Genomic DNA, 18,302 nt, shown 5'->3' with positions numbered 1-18,302 from the left:
TAATACATCAAAAAACACCTTAATAAATGCATTTCTGATAATGTAGCAAATAGTGGTACTGGAGACTTATTTAAATATGGAGAAGTTATTCTTTAATGCAGACTTGTATTTTCTTTTCCTTGAATAAAAAATAAGGAAAGTGGACAAACTGTTTGTCTGTCTTAAGACACCATATTGCTGCTACCCACACCAACAGATGCTAAACACACTGAATGCTAACAATCTCCAAAGAAAGCAGACAAGGCAAAGTTTTCTAGAGCAGGAATTTTCCAGGATTGGAATAACGAGCAGCAGCCAACCCAGCCTACATGCTTATAGCTGGGGCTAGAGACAATTGTTACAGAAAGGATAGATCAGATACTGTGAAAAAGCTCTCCGTGACAAGGATATGTCTAGGACTTGGGACTGGGAAATTGGAAAAAGCTTGACAAATAGTACAAAGCAGGACTCTGCAAACACAATGAAGAGAACTGCAGTAAGTAAAGGAACTATCTCCCTCCAAAATATCCCTAACAATTGTCCAATCAACACAGAAAACTGCATCACACACTGCCCCTTTTGTGCATGAACTGACCCCTTCATAACTGTGAAGAACATCTGAAAAAGTACCAAAAATATTTTTAGAGATGCACATGCTATTAAGAGCAAGGCAACCCCATAAGCACTCTATTCACCATAATTCATCTTAACTTTCCCTAGATGCCTAAGAAACTACTCAGAAGTTAACCTCTGTGTGTGTGTATGTGTGTACATGCATGCACATACACAATCTACACATATTGTAAAGGGAAAAGACTTTAATTCAGCATCTATGTTAGCCCTTCCTGACCTTTTACTATTAAACATTTGTATCCAAGCTCAGTGAAAGACAAAACTAACTTATTTACAGATTTTGATTTCAGACACCCCCCAGTTCCTCTCCCTGCCCTTCATGGACTTGTTGAAGGCACATCACACACACTGCAAGCTGTGCGATTTGCAAACACAGATTTAGGAACAAGCATCTCGGACAGATAGCCAAGGCACAAATCACCTTTTTTCTGGCCTTCTTATGGCCACAATAGATTAAAAAAATGCCTTACTTGTGTGATCCACTCAAAAAGAAAAACATGAGTGGGCAGGCTTCATTTTATAATTTTCACTTTAATAAAAAAATGCAACTATAATTCTCATGAATTCTTAAGATCACATAAATCTGAAAGGCATCATTACTGAAACAGAAATTTCATTTCCTTTGAAAGTAATTTGTTACCTCTAATAAGTGTGAAAAATGTAGAAGTTAAGAAGCTGAAAACCTTTGTACTAATATCCTATTCTTTTTTTTTTTCTCTCCAAAGGAGCCTGGACTAGTTAGGCCATTTTTTAAAGGTTTTTTTTCCATTCTACTTGACCATAACTCTAACTTTTTTGGCCCTCTGTTCCAACAGCTAGAGACGGCATCTGCATTTCTGCCTCTGGCAAAGCTTTTGCTGAAATCCATGGTAATCCCGTGAATGCAGTCTGCAGGTTCAGGCCCTTCAAAGCTTCAGAGTGTTCAAGACAGAACTCAGCATTGCAAAGACTGACACACCTGATCAACTTAGCCACTCTACACAATGCTGGCTTCAAAACCAATTCAGAAAGTACAGCTATGCAAATTGCCTAAATGAAATATGAATTATGACTTCAAATAACAGCAGTTCCATTTTTATTAGGGCACTGTAAGAAGTGAGAGAACTGCTTTTCTGCATGCTCATTTTATTTGATGTCACATTTTATATTCGCAGTGAATGCTCAAGACATCAAGAGAGGCAAGAGAGGCATCAAGTGGCAACTCTTTGTGTAAAGGCTTGGTCCATGAAGTGGTAGCAGCCAAAGACACACTTCCAATCCTTTGCAAAACATGTGGATGTTACAGAACTAGAGGAACATTACCATCTGCAAAAGACAGCATTGCAACTTAAGAACAAGAGATGGACAGTCGTAGAGCTATCTTGTGACACCTCTTTCTAAGGACACAGAAGAACACCAAGGAACACAACAGCCACAGTCCAAAACATCTGCTATTTTTTGGCTATTATTAAAATGTCAGTACATCCTGTCTCCAAGCCCACAGTATGACACCATCTTCGTTACAGATCTCCCTCCTCAGGACTCATCCTTTTATAAGAAAATCCTTCTGGACTGAAATTCAGACAACTAGATTGTAACAGTCTTTCAGGATAGGAGAGATGGTGTGTGGTGTTGGATTGTTGCATGCTGCCTCCGGAGCTTGCGGCTGGTATATTTGGTGCAACCCACGCCCTTGGTCCACAGGCTGAAGATGGTGGTCTGGAAGAAATCGCTGGGCGCCAGTTCAAGTTCCATCACTGCTGCACTTGGCTCAGTTTCAAAGTCCACCCTTCAGTCATTTGGGTAATTCTTACTGTAATACCCTTGATACAGCATATAACCACTACAGATGTAACGACATACATTGGCAGGCTATTTAGCAGTTACATATCATATAGCCTAATTCACTGGCTATTCTCTCCCAAAATCAAATCTCCTTGAGGTACACATTGCACTTGCCCATCCTTCTGCAGCACCCGCCAAGTGCAGCCAGGTCCTTGAGCAAAAGCAATCCCTTGGATGGATTTGTCTTTGCTTGAGGCAGGACTAACCCAGACTGTCTTTCCTAACATACTCCTCATGCGCACTACAGGGACTTTATCCCCTTCTACAGTATGTGGAACTCTTGGTTGGGCGGGGCCAGCCCGATTGGTGATCCTCTAGTATTAACTAACCAGGTGGCTTTTGCTAAATGTGTATCCCAATGTTTGAAAGTTCCACCCCCCATTGCTCTCAGTGTAGTTTTCAGCAATCCATTGTATCGTTCGATTTTTCCAGAGGCATGATAGGGGATGCGATATACCCACACAATGGCGTGCTCTTTGGCCCAGGTGTCTATGAGGTGGTTTCAGAAGCGAGTCCTGTTGTCAGACTCGATTCTTTCTGGGGTGCCGTGTCACCGTAAAACTTGTTCTTCAAGGCCCAGGATAGTGTTCTGGGCAGTGGCATGGGGCACAGGATGCGTTTCCAGCCACCCAGTGGTTGTTTCCACCATTGTAAGCACATGGTGCTTGGCTGGTTTGTGGGAGTGTGATACAGTCAATCTGCCAGGCCTCCCACTATTTATATTTCAGCTATCACCCTCCATATGACAGGGGTTTTAGCCACTTGGCTTGCTTAATTGCAGCACGTTTCACATTCATGGATAACCTGTGCAACAATGTCCATGGTCAAGTCCACCCCTCGATCACGAGCCCATCTATATTTTGCATCTCTTTCCTGATGGCCTGAGGTATCAGGGGCCCACGGAGACATAAATAGCCCACTTATGTTGCCAGTCCAGATCCGCCTGAGACACTTCAATCTTGGCAGCCTGATCTGCCTACTGGTTGTTTTGATGCTCTTCAGTGGCCCAACTCTTGGGTACATGAGCATCTACGTGACGTACTTTACCCCTAGCTTCTCTAGCTGAACAGCGATATCTTGCCACAACGTGGCAGCCCAGATGGGTTTACCTCTGCACTGCCAGTTGCTCTTACTTCCATTGCTGTAGCCACCCCCACAGGGCATTTGCCATCATCCATGAGTCAGTATAGAGATAGAGCACTGGCCACTTCTCTCCTTCAGGAATGTCTAATGCTAGCTGGATGGCTTTCACTTCTGCACTTCACTTCTGACTTGATTCACTCCTTCAGCAGTTTCTGTGACTAGTCGTGTAGGACTCCATACAGCAGCCTTCCACCTCTGATGTTTTCCCACAATGCGACAGGACCCATCAGTGAACAGGGCATATTGCCCCTCATTTTCTGACAGTTTATTATACAGTGAGACCTCTTCAGCACACATCACCTCCTCCTCTGGCGACATTCCAAAATCTTTGCCTTCTGGCCAGTCCATGATCACTTCCAAAATTCCCAGGTGATCTGGGTTTCCTATGCAAGCGCATTATGTGATCAGTGCGGCCCACTTACTCCACGTGGCATCAGCTGCATGATGTGTAGAGACCTTCCCGTTGAACATCCAGCCCAGCACTGGCAGTCAGGGTGCTAAGAGGAGCTGTGTTTCAGTACCAACCACTTCTGAGGTGGCTCGAACTCCTTCATATGCTGCCAAGATCTCTTTTTCAGTTGGAGTATAGTGGGCCTTGGATCCTCGATATCCTCAACTCCAAAACCCCAGGGGTTGGCCTTGGGTGACCCCAGGTGCTTTCTGCCAGAAGCTCCAGGTAGGGCCATTCTCCCCAGCTGTGGTACAGAGCACAGTTTTAACACCTTGTCCTGCCCGGACTGGCCCAAGGGTTACTGCATGAACAATCTCCTGCCTAATTTGTTGAAAGGCTTGTTGTTGTTCAGGGCCTCTTTTAAAATCATTCTTCTTCCAGGTAACTTGATAGAGAGTGCTTACAATTAGACTGTAATTTGGAAAATGCATTCTCCAAAAGCCCACAACACCTAAGAAAGCCTGTGTTTCCTTTTTATTAGTTGGTGGGGACATAGCTTCTATTTTGTTGATCACATCCACAGGGATCTGATGATGCCCGTCTTGCCATTTTATTCCTAAAAAGTGGATGTCCCGTGCAGGTCCTCTGATCTTACTTTGTTTGATGGCAAAACCAGCCTTCAAAAGTAGGATTGGATTATTTTCTTCCCTTTCTCAAAAACTTCTGCTGTGTTGCCCTATACGATGATGTCATCAATGTACTGCAGGTGTTCTAGAGCCTCACCTTTTTCCAGTGCAGCCTGGATCAGTCCATGGCAAATAGTGGGGCTGTGTTTCCACCCCTGAGGCAGTCGATTCCAGGTGGACTGGAATCGCCCCTCCAAGTGAAAGCAAACTGTGGCCTGCGCTCTGCTGCCAAAGGGATTGAGAAAAATGCATTAGCAGCGTCAGTTGTGGCATACCACTTGGCTGCCTTTGATTCCAGTTCGTATTGAAGTTCTAACATACCCGGCACAGCAGCGCTCAGTGGCGGCGTGAGTTCATTCAGCCCACGGTAGTCTGTTAGCCTCCACTCCCCATTAGATATCCACATGGGCCATATGGGAGTACGAAAGGGTGAGGGAGTCTTGCTGATCACTCCTTGGCTCTCCATGGCAAATCAGCTTACGGATGGGAATCAAGGAGTCTTGGTTGGTGTGATATTGTTGCCGGTGCATCGCTGTGGTAGCAACTGGCACCTGTTGTTCTTCAACCCTCAGCAACCCCACAACTGAAGGGTCCTCACAGACACTGGGCGAGGTGGACAGCTGTTCAAACTCCTCCATCTCCAGTGCAGCTATACCAAAGGCCCAACAGTACCTCTCTGGCTCCCTGAAATACCCCCTCCTGAGGTAGTCTATGCCAAGGATGCACGGGGCCTCTGGGCCAGTCATGATGGGGTGTTTATGCCACTCATTCCCAGTTAGACTCACTTCAGCTTCCAATATGGTTAGCTCTTGGGATCTCCCTGTTATACCAGAGATGCAGATGGTTCTTCCCCTTTATAACTTGACGGCATTAGGGTACATTGTGCACCAGTGTCCACTAGAGCCTTATATTCCTGTGGGTCTGATGTGCCAGGCCATTGAATCCACACTGTCCAGTAGACCCAGTTGTCCCTTTCCTCCACCTGGCTGGAGGCAGGGCCCCTCTAATCCTGCTCAGAGTACGTTACTCACTTTTTGCAAACGTGAATCAGAAGTCCCTTCAAGAGGATCAAAAATGAGATCAGCCCTTCTACTCTTCCTGGGGGACTGCTCGTGGGAAACTGGAGTGGCATTTTTCCAAGAAGAATCCTCTTTTGATTGCTTTTCCTCACAACTCACATACCCATGCATCTAGGATTGAGGTAGGTTCTCCATCCCACTTCCTCATGTCCTCTCTATGGTCACACAGGTAAAACCACAGGTTAGCCCATAATGTGTACTTTCTATCTCCTCTCTGTTGGGCAGAGGAATGCTTACTCCTAATAGCTGCGATGTGGGCCTGTACAGGAGGGGAGGAAGACATATCCACTTTGAATTGCTGGAACTCCCGGGACAATTCCTCTACAGCCGAGATACAAGCCCATAGGGAGGAAGAGAGACTTCCTTTGTATTGTCGGAGTTGGACCCCCAGTTCATCCACAGCCTTCTTTCCAGGACATTACTGCCAATGAGTTGGCATAGGTTGGTGGTGCACTTTGTAGAAACTTCTGCCACATGGGTTGTGTGCATTGGACTTCATCTGGATCTGTAGGTGACTGCTCATTTTCCGGATCATTATAAATCACCTCCAGCAGGGCTAATTCCCTCAGGTACTGGATACCTCTCTGCATGGTGGTCCACTTGCCTTGGTGACATGTAACATCATCCTTGAAGGAGTATCTTTCCTTCACAACTGACAGAAATTGCCGCCAGAGGCTGAGGACTTGTGTTTTTCTCCCAATTGCCTTGTCAATGCCCCCTTCCCTAGATAGGGATCCCAGTTGCTTGGCTTCCCTACCCTCTAATTCCAAACTACTGGCTCCATTATCCCAGCATCGGAGCAGCCAGGTAACAATGTGTTCACCTGGGTGCCAGCCAAAATCTTTTTGCATGTCATGCAACTCACTCAGGGATACAGATTATTTCAGGTTCTGCCTCTTCCTCCTGTTCTCGTGATGACCCTGGCTCACTTTCATCCCTCACTAAGTGAAGTGATTTCTCTGGGTGTTTCTTCTTCTGTATAGGGGCGACTGATACTGGCTCAGGTTGGTTCTCTGGTTCAGCTGCAGTACCTGTCGCCAGGGTTGGGGTAGCCGCAGTGCCTGTTGCTGTTTTTCCCTCTCTTCCCCCTGAGGGTGCTGCCTAATGTCAAGCAGTGTTTGGTAGATACCGGCCAGGGCCCAGCACAGGGTGGTAAGTTGTGTGTCTCTGGAACAGCCACAGCATTTTCCTTTCAAATATTGTACCACTTCATGAGGGTTCTGTGGTTGTTCAGGAGTGAACTTCCAAACCACTGGAGGTGAGAAGTTCTCTAGATACCGGCCCATATCCTCCCACATGCCATGCCACCCATGAATATCCAGCCTTGGGGCAGATCTCTGGGTGGTATTCTTAAAGAACTTTTTTGTAGCCCTAAACAAGACTTGAGACATATTCAGGAGACATAGCACCAACAGCATGCTGGCTTGCACATCCCAAGAATATTCAGAATTCTCAAAAGCTGTTGTAATTAGCCAGAAGGAAAAAAGGGAGGTAAACAAATGGGGGGAAGTATCCCCCCCTGACTTCCCCATAGATTGGGTGTAATTATCAATAAATTCTGATAGAAGGCACCCAAAGTATGGAAATGATATCACTGCTGCATACAGATACCAGCTTAACCTCATGACCACTGATGTAATCATTTCATAAATTGACATTACCCAGTATAGCAAAATGATAATCCTGATCCCTCTCCCAGAGGTGATATTGCAGGGAATACACAGACCATATAAGAACTTACACAAGGCCACCATGAAAGCAAATGAACCAACATTGTGACTACTGACTATTTAACTAACATAAGAAATGCACATAACAAATTTGTTTTAACACACTCTGGCCAGATCCGTCGTTATCTCAACCCTTCGTGCCCCACGTTGGGCGCCAAAAAGGACTGTTGTGGTTTCAGCCCAGCCGGTAACAAAGCACCACACAGCCGCTAGCTCACTCTTCCCCAGGAGAATCAGAGAGGACAAAAGAAAAAAAACAAAACAGAACCTCGTGGGTTGAGATAAGGACAATTTACAGGGACAACACAAAAAGAGAAGTTACAACAACAACAGTCCTAATAAAAGAATACACAAAACAAGTGATGCACAGTGCAACTGCTCACCACCCAGAACCTGACTCCGCCACTTCCCCCACCGAAAGCCAACAGCTCCCCCCAAGCCCGCTCCCCATTTATATGCTGAGCATGATGCCACATGTTATGGAATAGCTCCTTGGCTAGTTCAGGTCAGCTGTCCTGGCTGTCCCCCTCCCAGGTCCCTGTCAAAATTAACTCTATCCCAGCTGAACCCAGGACATGGATCTAGGCTGGAAAGTCAATCATGAACAAATTTTACTTTGGGCATTATGAGAGAATAAAATAAAAAAGGAAAAGGAGTTTTGAATTCCATTGCCCCTACTTTCAATGCAGTGCACTTTACAGTATTAGGCCCACAACGAAATGTCATTAAATGCCTTCTGATCAGCTGGTGATGTCCTGGCTGGCTTTTAAAGGTTCTCAGTGTAGTAATGAAACTTCAGTTGCATAAGTCCCTCTCTGTCTGAAATAAAATGCAAGACAGCTATAGAGAGAACTGTAGCATCCACTAGAAACTGTTGCATGGTTAATATTCTCTTCCATGACTTTTCCATCCAAAAGTACCACCACGTTCCCTACATTGTAAATTAGAAAGGTATTTCTCGCCTTCATCCTTCCTCCTGTTCCTACCTTCAGAACAGGAATGAGAAACTATTTAAATAGCACACTCCACAGCAACTGCTTACAGTAATATTTACCTTTGCATATGTATGTAATATTCTCCCACGACCGATCCATTGTGCATTCTGAAAAATTCCTGTCTCCATTAAAATAATATCCTTCTTTACACTGATAGTACACTCTGCTCCATAGAGTGGTAGAGTTGTCCCAGATCATTTCTGTGTGTGGAATCAGCAAAGGTTTGCCACAGTCTATTTCTGGAAAAACAAAAAATGGGTAACAAAACCTGAAAACGAAAATAGGCAAGGCATATCAAAGTGTTTAAGTAAGAGAGATTAATTGTCCCAGCAAGTAACTCTTCACTTTTTTTTCACTTCTTAGTGGTTTCTAGAAGTCAGGCCAGCCCTTTAGAACCCAGAATTTTGTGACTGGAGACTTTCTAGCAGGGTGGGGCATTTGGCCTTCAAGATGAACCATAAAATAAAACAGTGTCCTGTTTAGATATGGAGAACAAGGATCTCCACGCAATTTTTTTACCAATGGATCTATCTTCCCACAACACTCTTATCCCCCACATGCTATTAATTCCTTTATTTTACCCATTATTAGCAACAATAGATCTGAAAAATGACACATGGTCCAAGGAGTGACATGGAAAAACAGCATCAAGAAGGTTATGTTCCTTTGCCAGTGGATTTAATTCAAGCTTTGAAAAAAAGGAGAAGCTGCTACAGACAAGCAGAAAGAGCACTTCTGGGGGAAAATGTGATGGATTATTCAGACCACTTTAGAGATAATTAGAAATTAATTCATTTGCTCAGTTGTTTTCAGGGACTTCATAATAAAATTAGGGAACAAACAAGAATAAAGAGTGAAGATCAAATCAATGGAAGAATATTATTTAGGGTTAAAATGCCCTTTCAAATCCACAACAAAACATTCCACCTCAATAAAAGATTCTGCATCACTTCACTTATAAAATGTAAGCGATGTAAGAATTAAAATCTTACCTTCACTAAAGCTTATATGCAGAAAACAAGTGCTTTTAAAACTCTTTAATAAATTATCTTAAGCGATTCTGAAATTCTACTCATAAAAATGAAAACTAAGTAAAAAAACCAAAGCTTATAGAATCAAGATCTGTACAACCTTAAAAGGAAAAGTTAAACATATGTATTGCAATGGGCAATACCTTCACTACCGTGACTACGTTCCTTTTCATATCCCAATGCTTATGAATGTATTTATCTATTATAAATCATCAGAACAAGCTTTAGAATAACTAATGCACATGCAAAGAATATGCTTAACTTATAGGAGGACAGTATGTGATGAGATACAAAAATTACTGCTACTTAACTCCAGCTATCTGCCCACAGCCATCCTGTAATCAGACTGAAAAGCAGAAATGCAAAATTATGTTTCTGTCTAACACTGCAAACCTTCTATTTAGCTTGGTGAGCCAGAATAAGAATATGAAAGAAGATTCTAAAAGTAGAGAGTGGTTCTAACATACACATTGCACATTCAAAAAAATTACTATGTTTGATGGCAATGAACAGAAGATTCAACCCTCCTGGATCAAGCTGAAAAGATACTAATCATTCAGTGAATGGAAAAGTGAAGTTGTGCTAATGTAAAAACTGACTGAAGACTGTAATTATCCCGAGGTCACATTAATTAATAATATGTGCTCAGGGTAAAAATACACTAGAAATTTTGTTGGGCAAAATACTTTTTTTTTTTAAACGTACCTTTGTGTTTCTTCTTACCAAGAAACTTGTTAGGCTACAGTCTTCCAAATCATAGCAACATAGGAGATTTACAACTCACGTCAAACAACAATAGCATGCTTGAGCAATCATAGTTTGCAACTGGAAACTGTCTGAATATGGGAATTTTAAGGGGGTGCTACTGGCTAATAGTGGTTCCGTTCCTGAGCAGTGGCTTTAACCACAGAGTAGATACTGAGCTAGAAAAATGGCAGCAATTTAGGCTGCATTTTCATCTCATGGTAATCCCAATGCCTGACATGCACTGGGATGTTAAACTTTCAGCAATTTATTGCAACTTCATTAGCAACACAGATTAAAAAAACCTGTTTAACATATGGCTTTTGTTTTGTGACTGAACTTCCTAAGCCAGAAGCCTGTATAAACTGAACACCCAAAGAGGTTGTCTCTAACTGATGACTGCTATTTATTATGGTTGCTGAAACAGTATCTACGCGAAATAAATCTGAAGGCAGGTTACATTTACCTTTGCACACCAAGTCAGTACCATCCCACTGTCCTCTGGCATTGCAGACTGCAGTCTGATTACCGCTTGCAATAAAGTAACCATGAACACAATTGTAAGTAACTTCACTTCCATATGTGGTCCCACTTACAGATGCTGGGTGCGCATTTAAAACAGAAGGTGGAACCCCACAATCCACACCTAGGGAGAAGAATAAAGAGGAAGATAAACTTGCTAGTCAAGCAGCAGAAGTAATGATGGTTGCACTCCTGTGAGTATTTCCTTCATTGTTACGAATGAACGCTCTTCTCTTGTGGTAATCCAACATTCCCTCGTCCTCTGCAACATCCCCACCACAACTGAGAGTGCTATAACTACTTCAGAGCTGCTTCCAATTAAAATTACTTCTCTCTACCTTTCTCTCAGAATGGCATGCTAAATCTGTGACTCCTTCCTCAGCCTAGCTGCTAGTATACAGAAAATGTCCTGGGGTTTTTTTTTAAACCTTTAAGACTCTCCTGCTTTTACAAACCTGATTATAGGTAGCAAGCTGGTTCTGTACCATTTGCAGTGAGCAACAGCCAGAGGGAGGCAGACGAGCAGAAACTGCCTTTAGGAAGCTAAATTTTAAAAGTGCACAAAAGTAATGCAAAACCATAGAAAAGGTTACGACATACAATACAAAAGTTTGCTGTTAAAGCAAGAGTCCACATGGTGTACAAAATGCATGGTAGTAGTTGTTCTATTCACAAACATGCCAAGCTGTCATTTACAAATGCATAAAACGAAGTCAAGTAGCACCAAAAAAGCAATTTGTTTGATATCATGTCCACTTTTGAAGGTAAACAACCATCTAAAAGGCTTTCATGTTAGCATGACACAACACTCACATTCAACAATTTAACTACACCTCTTCATATACATCACATCTTCCCATTAAACTATCTGACTTTTTATCTCAAGACAATTATTTTATTACTATTCAAGGGAAGCTATAATCTTCAAAGACACATTACATCCATATACATACATTTAAAAAGAAGGGGGATCTGCTCCACTTACAGTACCCTGATGTTAGGTCACCCATCTTACCAAGTTTGACCTACCCTCAATGGCCAGTTTCATCATGACTATATAAAATAAACTCCTAAATTACCACAGAAGGAAGACAAAAGACAACCTTACCTGATTTTCCTGAAAAAGAAGACACTACACCTGGCCAGGAGAAATTCTTAAACTAGCAATAAAGACTTACCAGTAAAACTCTCAAGAGTTTAAAGAATTAAAGGTGCCTTTACTATTACTTAAAAAAAAATTAAAAAATCAGACTTGTTGGTTTTACAAAAAGAGAAGTCCTAACTGAAATCCAGGAAAAGAGCTTGCAATACAAAGCGGAAATAAGTTTGTCATTTCAGACTCATGGGCTGTTTCTTGGTGTTTGACATATTTTATTTCAATTAAACATGAGAGATGTGCTCAGAAACTCTGACCTGACCTACTGTTTTGACTGCAGAAATTAAAAAGAAATCACATGAAAAAACAATCACTGAAAAATATTAATAAATAACAAATGTACCAACAACTCACAAGGACTGCATTCTACAAGCTTTCTGTAGGGACCTCTTGAGAATTTGGGCACATCCTTTTTTGTTTTCAAGTTCACTGTCCTTTATTTATTTTGGGGGGAAAATGCTATTTCAATTGTTTTATTTTTTTATGGTAGTAATTTAGTATTAAATTGTTTTATCTTTCCTTTCTTATGAATTTTCTAGTGATATTTAATATTTCATTTTTCCCAGACACACTGATTTAGCATCCTTATTCTAATTTATTCACTTCCCAGAGACACACATACAAACATTACATTTCTATCCACTCTCAAAGGAAAAAAGAAAAAGAGAAAAAAAGCAACCAGGAAAGAATTAGAAACTGAGAGGGCTCTTCTATTTTCAGAGAAAGAACTCTTCTCACTAAGTGGTAATTTTCAAGATGACAATTCTCCCCTGTAGAATTGTTATACACAGTGTAGTTTCTGTTAGCTAGTACTTCAAGTGTCATTAAACTAATACACAGACTTTCTAACTACTCACAGGAACACAAAATCCTGCACTTCTAAGTAGTAATATTTCAACACAATGGGCGATAAGAACACCCAAGCAAGTGGAAGTTTTAAAGATGCTCACAGGAACCTTAACATTTCAGAGACGTGAAAGTGTTTGCTCATGCATAAATGGTCTTAAAAATCACAAAGGTTATCCAGAGATGAAGGGTGGTATGCCTCTCTTTGGCATCTACAGTCAACCTTTGGAAAAAACTCCAGAAGCTGTCAGAAGAATGGTTCTTTTCATGAGACGTCATTGATGCCTTCCAACTACCGAGTTGGAAGTTCCCATGAAATGCTACAGAAGTCTAGTTGTTTTCTAGGCCTTGGTTCACAGGCAGAAGGACACATTGCAGTGTCTGTAAAAATGCAAGGACCAGCATCAAAAGTGTCACTACACGAACAGAAGAGGTGGCACAGTTTTATAACCTGTCCTTTTCTTTTCTTCTTTTTTTGCAAATAGCCAGATCTTGAAAAATTATCCCTCAGATTGAGGAAACAGTCTACAGTCTTTCACAAACACACTTCCTCATGCATAAACTCCCTTAATGAAGAATATAAGAAAGATTTAAAACTCTTTTCACCTTTGCAGCTTAAAGTGGCAGGTTCCCAAGTTTCATTTGCAGTGCAATATGAGAACTTTCCCTCGTTGCTGTAAAACCCTTCTTCACACTCATAATGAACCGCACTTCCTGCTAGCAAGCTGTAGTTCCCCACAATGTAGCCATGCTTCACTTCAGGAGGGGAACCACATCCAATTTCTGCAAAAGACTGGGTTAAAAGATCTCACAGTACAAAAATCACAACACGCGATCACTTTAAAATGAGCTGAACTGGATGGTCACATCACAAAATACACCCAACCTGATAAATCTGGGGGCTTGCCAAAGGTGTAGAAGATTAGAGTTGAAGAGTTATACTGGCCACAATCGGAGGAAAACAGTGACCCAAGTATTGAGCTACATCTTTACTAACATACAGCTGGAGCCATTCATAACACCAAAGAGGAGACACTGCAATGTGATGGTGCTTTGCATGTGCCAGTCGTTACACAAATGGCTGAATGATCCTTTAACACCAGAAGAAAATTTCAGGCCCCAATGCACAGCTTTATTTCCCTGCACATGGGAAAGGTGAAGCACAGCAGATAGGCTGAGATTAAGTGGTCTGACCCTCAATTCCTCCATCTCACTGAACCAGCACAGCTGCTTGACTGGGCTCTCTTGTCTGACTTCACAGGTGACGCAAACACACTACTTTACCACAGCATGGGGAGGGGGAAGTCAGTGAGTTAAGCAGGGTTATCGGCAATTCTGGCAAAATGAAGCAGAACACTCCAGTTGGAAAAACTGGATGAACTACAGGTAGTGACCTTTACTGACAGCTCTTGCAATAATTCAGAAATGAGAGCTGGATATAATCGAGGCAGTACCTTTCACCTGGGATGCCTGGGTTCACTACATACACTACATACTACAGCTTACACTGCTAGCACTTTGCATCTGTGAAAACCTACACTAAAGAGGAAAGGAGGAATGGTTTCAGACTGAATTTTTTATCTTGCCATAACAACAACAACAACAGAACAGAGCAGTTTTTTATCCAGGTGGCACAATATGTAATGAATAGCTAAACTATTATTTTATTATTCCTCTCCGCTAGGCATTTCATTCATCTGACCTCTCTTACCAGCTATTTATCCTCTCTTCTCTTCCCCTTCATGCAGTGTGATTATGTAAGCAGGTGGATTATGCCACACTTCCTTCCTATTCAGAAACTAACTACATCACCTTCATGGCATTATTAAGCTTCTCTGACCCTGCACACCTGAACCACTGCTGAGAGCCTGTAGAAATTATATCTGGTGTCAACTCTACCATCCAGACACCACTGGAGCAAACTGAAAGCAAGAAGAAAAAAAATCATACAGCAGACAAAGTCCACAGAGGGCAGCTTCTGCTCTGCCAACTTAAAAGCACAGGTCAGACAGATACTACTATATCATGTAAGATCTGTTTTTATGTGCTAGCAAAAACAGCATCCAAAGACTCTCACCTTTGCATGAAACTATGTTCCCATCTGGATGAAAAGAATGCTCTCCATTTTCTAACTTATAACCATCATTGCAGTAACATTTGTAGCTTCCTTCAGTATTCACGCATCTTGCATTTTGACCACACAACCCAGACTCCTCACATTCATCGATATCTAAAAATTCAGAGAAAAATATATGCACTTCGTAACAGGGGGGGGTTTCATTAGTTAGTGTAGGACCCAAGCTTAAAACAAATACAGCATTACATGAAGGGTTCTATGGAGCTTCTGATGGGTCTTCTGGGAAATAAAGGAGCTTATCATTGCCTGGTGTTCAAGCATCTGGAAGGAGGACACTCTCAATTTTGTAGCTAGCGATCTTCTGAATTGTTTCTGTTTTACCTGACAAATAGCCTCCAATGTTATCTCCTGCTACAACAATCCCAGAAAAAGCCCTACCTGCAAATACCTTTATCCGTTACACCTGTTCATTGCTGTAACAAGGAACTGGCTAATATTCCAAACTAAACCCAAATATGACATTTTGGGGGAAAGGTTAAGTATCACCTTATTTTCTTTAATCTAGCTTCTTCTTCTGGAAAGATTACTGCTTGAATGTGACTGTGAAGCAATGATTTGTAACATAGCAAAGAATGCAAAATGGAACTAATTCGTAGCTGTTAGAACCTAGATGTCAAGTAAGTGTTTGCACCCACAGCAGAAAGTGCTCTGATATACTTTTAGAAAGTAAGTTCTAAAGTGACAGGAAAAAAGATTTGTGCAGTAGAAAACTAAGTTCTGGATTCCTGCTGCTCAAGATTCTTTGTGATGTCTACCTGTACAGTTTGTGCCATCATTGGGAATAAACGTCTTGTTGTTGTTGGAGGCTCGGTATCCATCAAGGCAAACACAGTAAAAACTTCCGTGGGTATTATGACACAATGTATGATTTCCACAAATCTTGTTGGCTCCAATCTGACATTCATCTTTATCTGTCAGCACATTTAAAACACATCAGAGAGAGATTAGGAAAAGCAGATTATCCTCCCCTCCTCGCTCATTCTTGCATAACCAGACTTCCCCTTACTGTTCTTCTTTCTAAGTTATTTGGGATGTAAATGCTGCTAGTAAGATGGAGTATTTAGACCAACAGAGGTTATCGTCCCTGGATGAAACTGTGAATAAAGGTTCACGACATAGCTTGAGTTGATCTAAGAGCTGTTGAAACCAGAGGGCTCTCTCTCCGCTTCTGCTCTTCCTTACAGCATGCACTGGCTGCAGCATTTAATGGAGCTTGTGCTGATCTTATCCAACTCATTCAACTGGCAGAGAATTAACATGGCAAAATCGGCAGCTTGTCTTCTCCCACAATAATAAGATAATTGAACTTTGTGCAGGGCCCAGTGGGTACCAGTGCTCGTGAAGGAAGGGGAAGAGATGGAGTGGAAGAGATCAGAGGTGCAAGACCTTCCCCTTTAAGCAACGGTAAGCTATTACATACACTCAGACACAGCATTTCACATCATCCTTTGATTCATGTATTGATTTGTCGTGTATGAGATAGTATTAAAAGGACACTATCAGCTACAGTAACAAAACAATGCTTAACAACACTTTTCATGTAACAGACTTTTGCGCTTAAGAAATCTGTATATATGCACAGTTATTAAGAACAGACCTTCAACTTATGAAATGAGTTTTTATTTACCCAGTAATCTGAGATAACTGAAAAAAATCGGCAAAAATGCACTAATTTTAACTGTTAGTTTTATTGTCTAGTTTTCAGTTCAGCGACACATAGGTTGAAAGGAATAATAAAGCCCAGCATATTTAATTATTTTTTTGCTGAGGCTAGGATAAAAAAAAAAAAAATAAATAAACCATTCTAATACATTACATTTTAAAAGTAAATGTTTGACAAACCCCTACATTTTCTAAGACAAAATTAATTTAAATCTGTCACTATATAGCAGAAACTGAATAAAATGGTTGAGTAACTAAGTACAACACAATATTTACATCAAGCACAAGTAAAGTACAGCTCATGGCTAGCCCTTAGGAGGAAAAAAAAAAAAAGAAAGAAAAACAAGCCACATGTATTCTACGTCTTGGAAATTCTGCCAGGAAATGACAAAGCTTCTACTGTATTTTGAAGAATTCAGTAACATTACTCGAGAAAGAACATTTTAGGAATGTACACAGCTTCTTACCATTTTACAAACAAGCAGCCTACCTTGACAATGGGTTCTTCCATTGCCTACAAATCCATAGTTACAGATGCAGACGCTTTTTCCTTCAATTTGATGACATGTGGCATGAATGTGGCAAGTTGCACAGACATCTGGAACTGATCTGTTCACAATTGCTTGAAGAACAAAAAGACACAATTACTTTTTTGTTGGTTCTTTTAAAGGACCATAAAGGTGGTCTGGTATGGGTAACTGGCACAAAATTTAAAGTGGATATAAAAGTCAGATTAAAACACATAGAATAAAATCCCATCTCCTCCCACCTCATTTTCAAACTTGCAGGAAAACCACAGCCATAATATTCAGAGACCAAAGATAAAAAAAATAAACAGAAAGGATTAAACAAAATAACTACAATGAACAGTTTTCTCCATCCATCTACTCTTTGACAACAAGCAAAACAGTTTTTCAGCAGTTAGTAAGGCTTGCAAGACATAAAATAAATAGCTCTATCCAATATTATTAATCTGTCCTCCATACTAACTTTCTTTCCCTTCTGTCTTGATTTCTGTTTCCTCATTTATTCTATTATTTTGTTTCTATTATTTACCCATAGACATTTGGGTTATTTATCAATCTGTTTGTACCTTGTATAATCAACATGTATATGGTATAAATGCCATTCATAACAGTGATGTTGAGAATGCTGCCAGGAGGAAAATTACTTATGATAAAGTCATTTTAGAAATTAATTTAAATTAGAAGTAGTTTAGCAGCACATGACACATGACCTCATTTACTGTAATTTGATAGGGCTATAAATATACATGAAACTACAATACAATATGAACTTATTTCCTTATTTGTATTCATACTTTTAGTGCATTATGTACATTTCTCTCCATTTTTTGTAAGCTCTTTTTGATATCTTCACACATGCACTGGCTTCCCAAATGATAAACCTCAGAATGGATGGCTTGAAAGCAGACAAAGCAGGTATATGCTTACACCCCTTTTAAAGGAATAACTAATACTGCACAAGCTGATGTTGCCTTATGATGCTGGACAGAGCAGTATGGAATTTTTTACTTTTCTAAGACAGCTAAGATTGGCAAGGATGGGGTGGTTCTTACAGAATGCAAGTCTTACTGCGTGTATCGCAGCTCTGGCAAAATTTTGCCTGCCTTAACACAGTGTCTACATAAGTAACCATAACTGGAAGCAGAAGGCAGCTGAACACTCTAGCCAGCTTTTTTTTTTTTTTAACGCACCAAATTTATCAGTGCGATAAAACCGCC

At 41.1% G+C, this 18,302-nt stretch overlaps 1 protein-coding gene across 9 annotated transcripts in view; it reads right to left on the bottom strand.

Moving 5' to 3' along the window:
* SUSD1 (sushi domain containing 1) overlaps positions 1 to 18,302 on the bottom strand; it is a 69,409-nt gene that overhangs the window by 50,132 nt on the left and 975 nt on the right. For 7 of the 9 annotated variants that reach the window (XR_007505141.1, XM_049796136.1, XM_049796134.1 and 4 more), the window contains exons 2-7: positions 17,049 to 17,180; positions 15,652 to 15,807; positions 14,837 to 14,989; positions 13,366 to 13,542; positions 10,702 to 10,881; positions 8,520 to 8,699 (exon numbers count right to left, since the gene is read on the bottom strand). Coding sequence is in view for 8 of the 9 variants with exons in the window: in XM_049796136.1 (XP_049652093.1) it covers positions 8,520 to 8,699; positions 10,702 to 10,881; positions 13,366 to 13,542; positions 14,837 to 14,989; positions 15,652 to 15,807; positions 17,049 to 17,180 (978 nt within the window). In the remaining variant the exon portion in view is untranslated. The remainder of the gene's footprint in view (positions 1 to 8,519; positions 8,700 to 10,701; positions 10,882 to 13,365; positions 13,543 to 14,836; positions 14,990 to 15,651; positions 15,808 to 17,048; positions 17,181 to 18,302) is intronic. The other 2 variants (XM_049796135.1, XM_049796137.1) reach the window with 2 other exon arrangements.

This window comes from Accipiter gentilis, chromosome Z, assembly GCF_929443795.1.
Source record: "Accipiter gentilis chromosome Z, bAccGen1.1, whole genome shotgun sequence".
Classification (NCBI taxonomy): domain Eukaryota; kingdom Metazoa; phylum Chordata; class Aves; order Accipitriformes; family Accipitridae; genus Astur; species Astur gentilis.
Note: the sequence above shows the minus strand (reverse complement) of the source record. Positions and strands in the feature narration are given on the sequence as shown.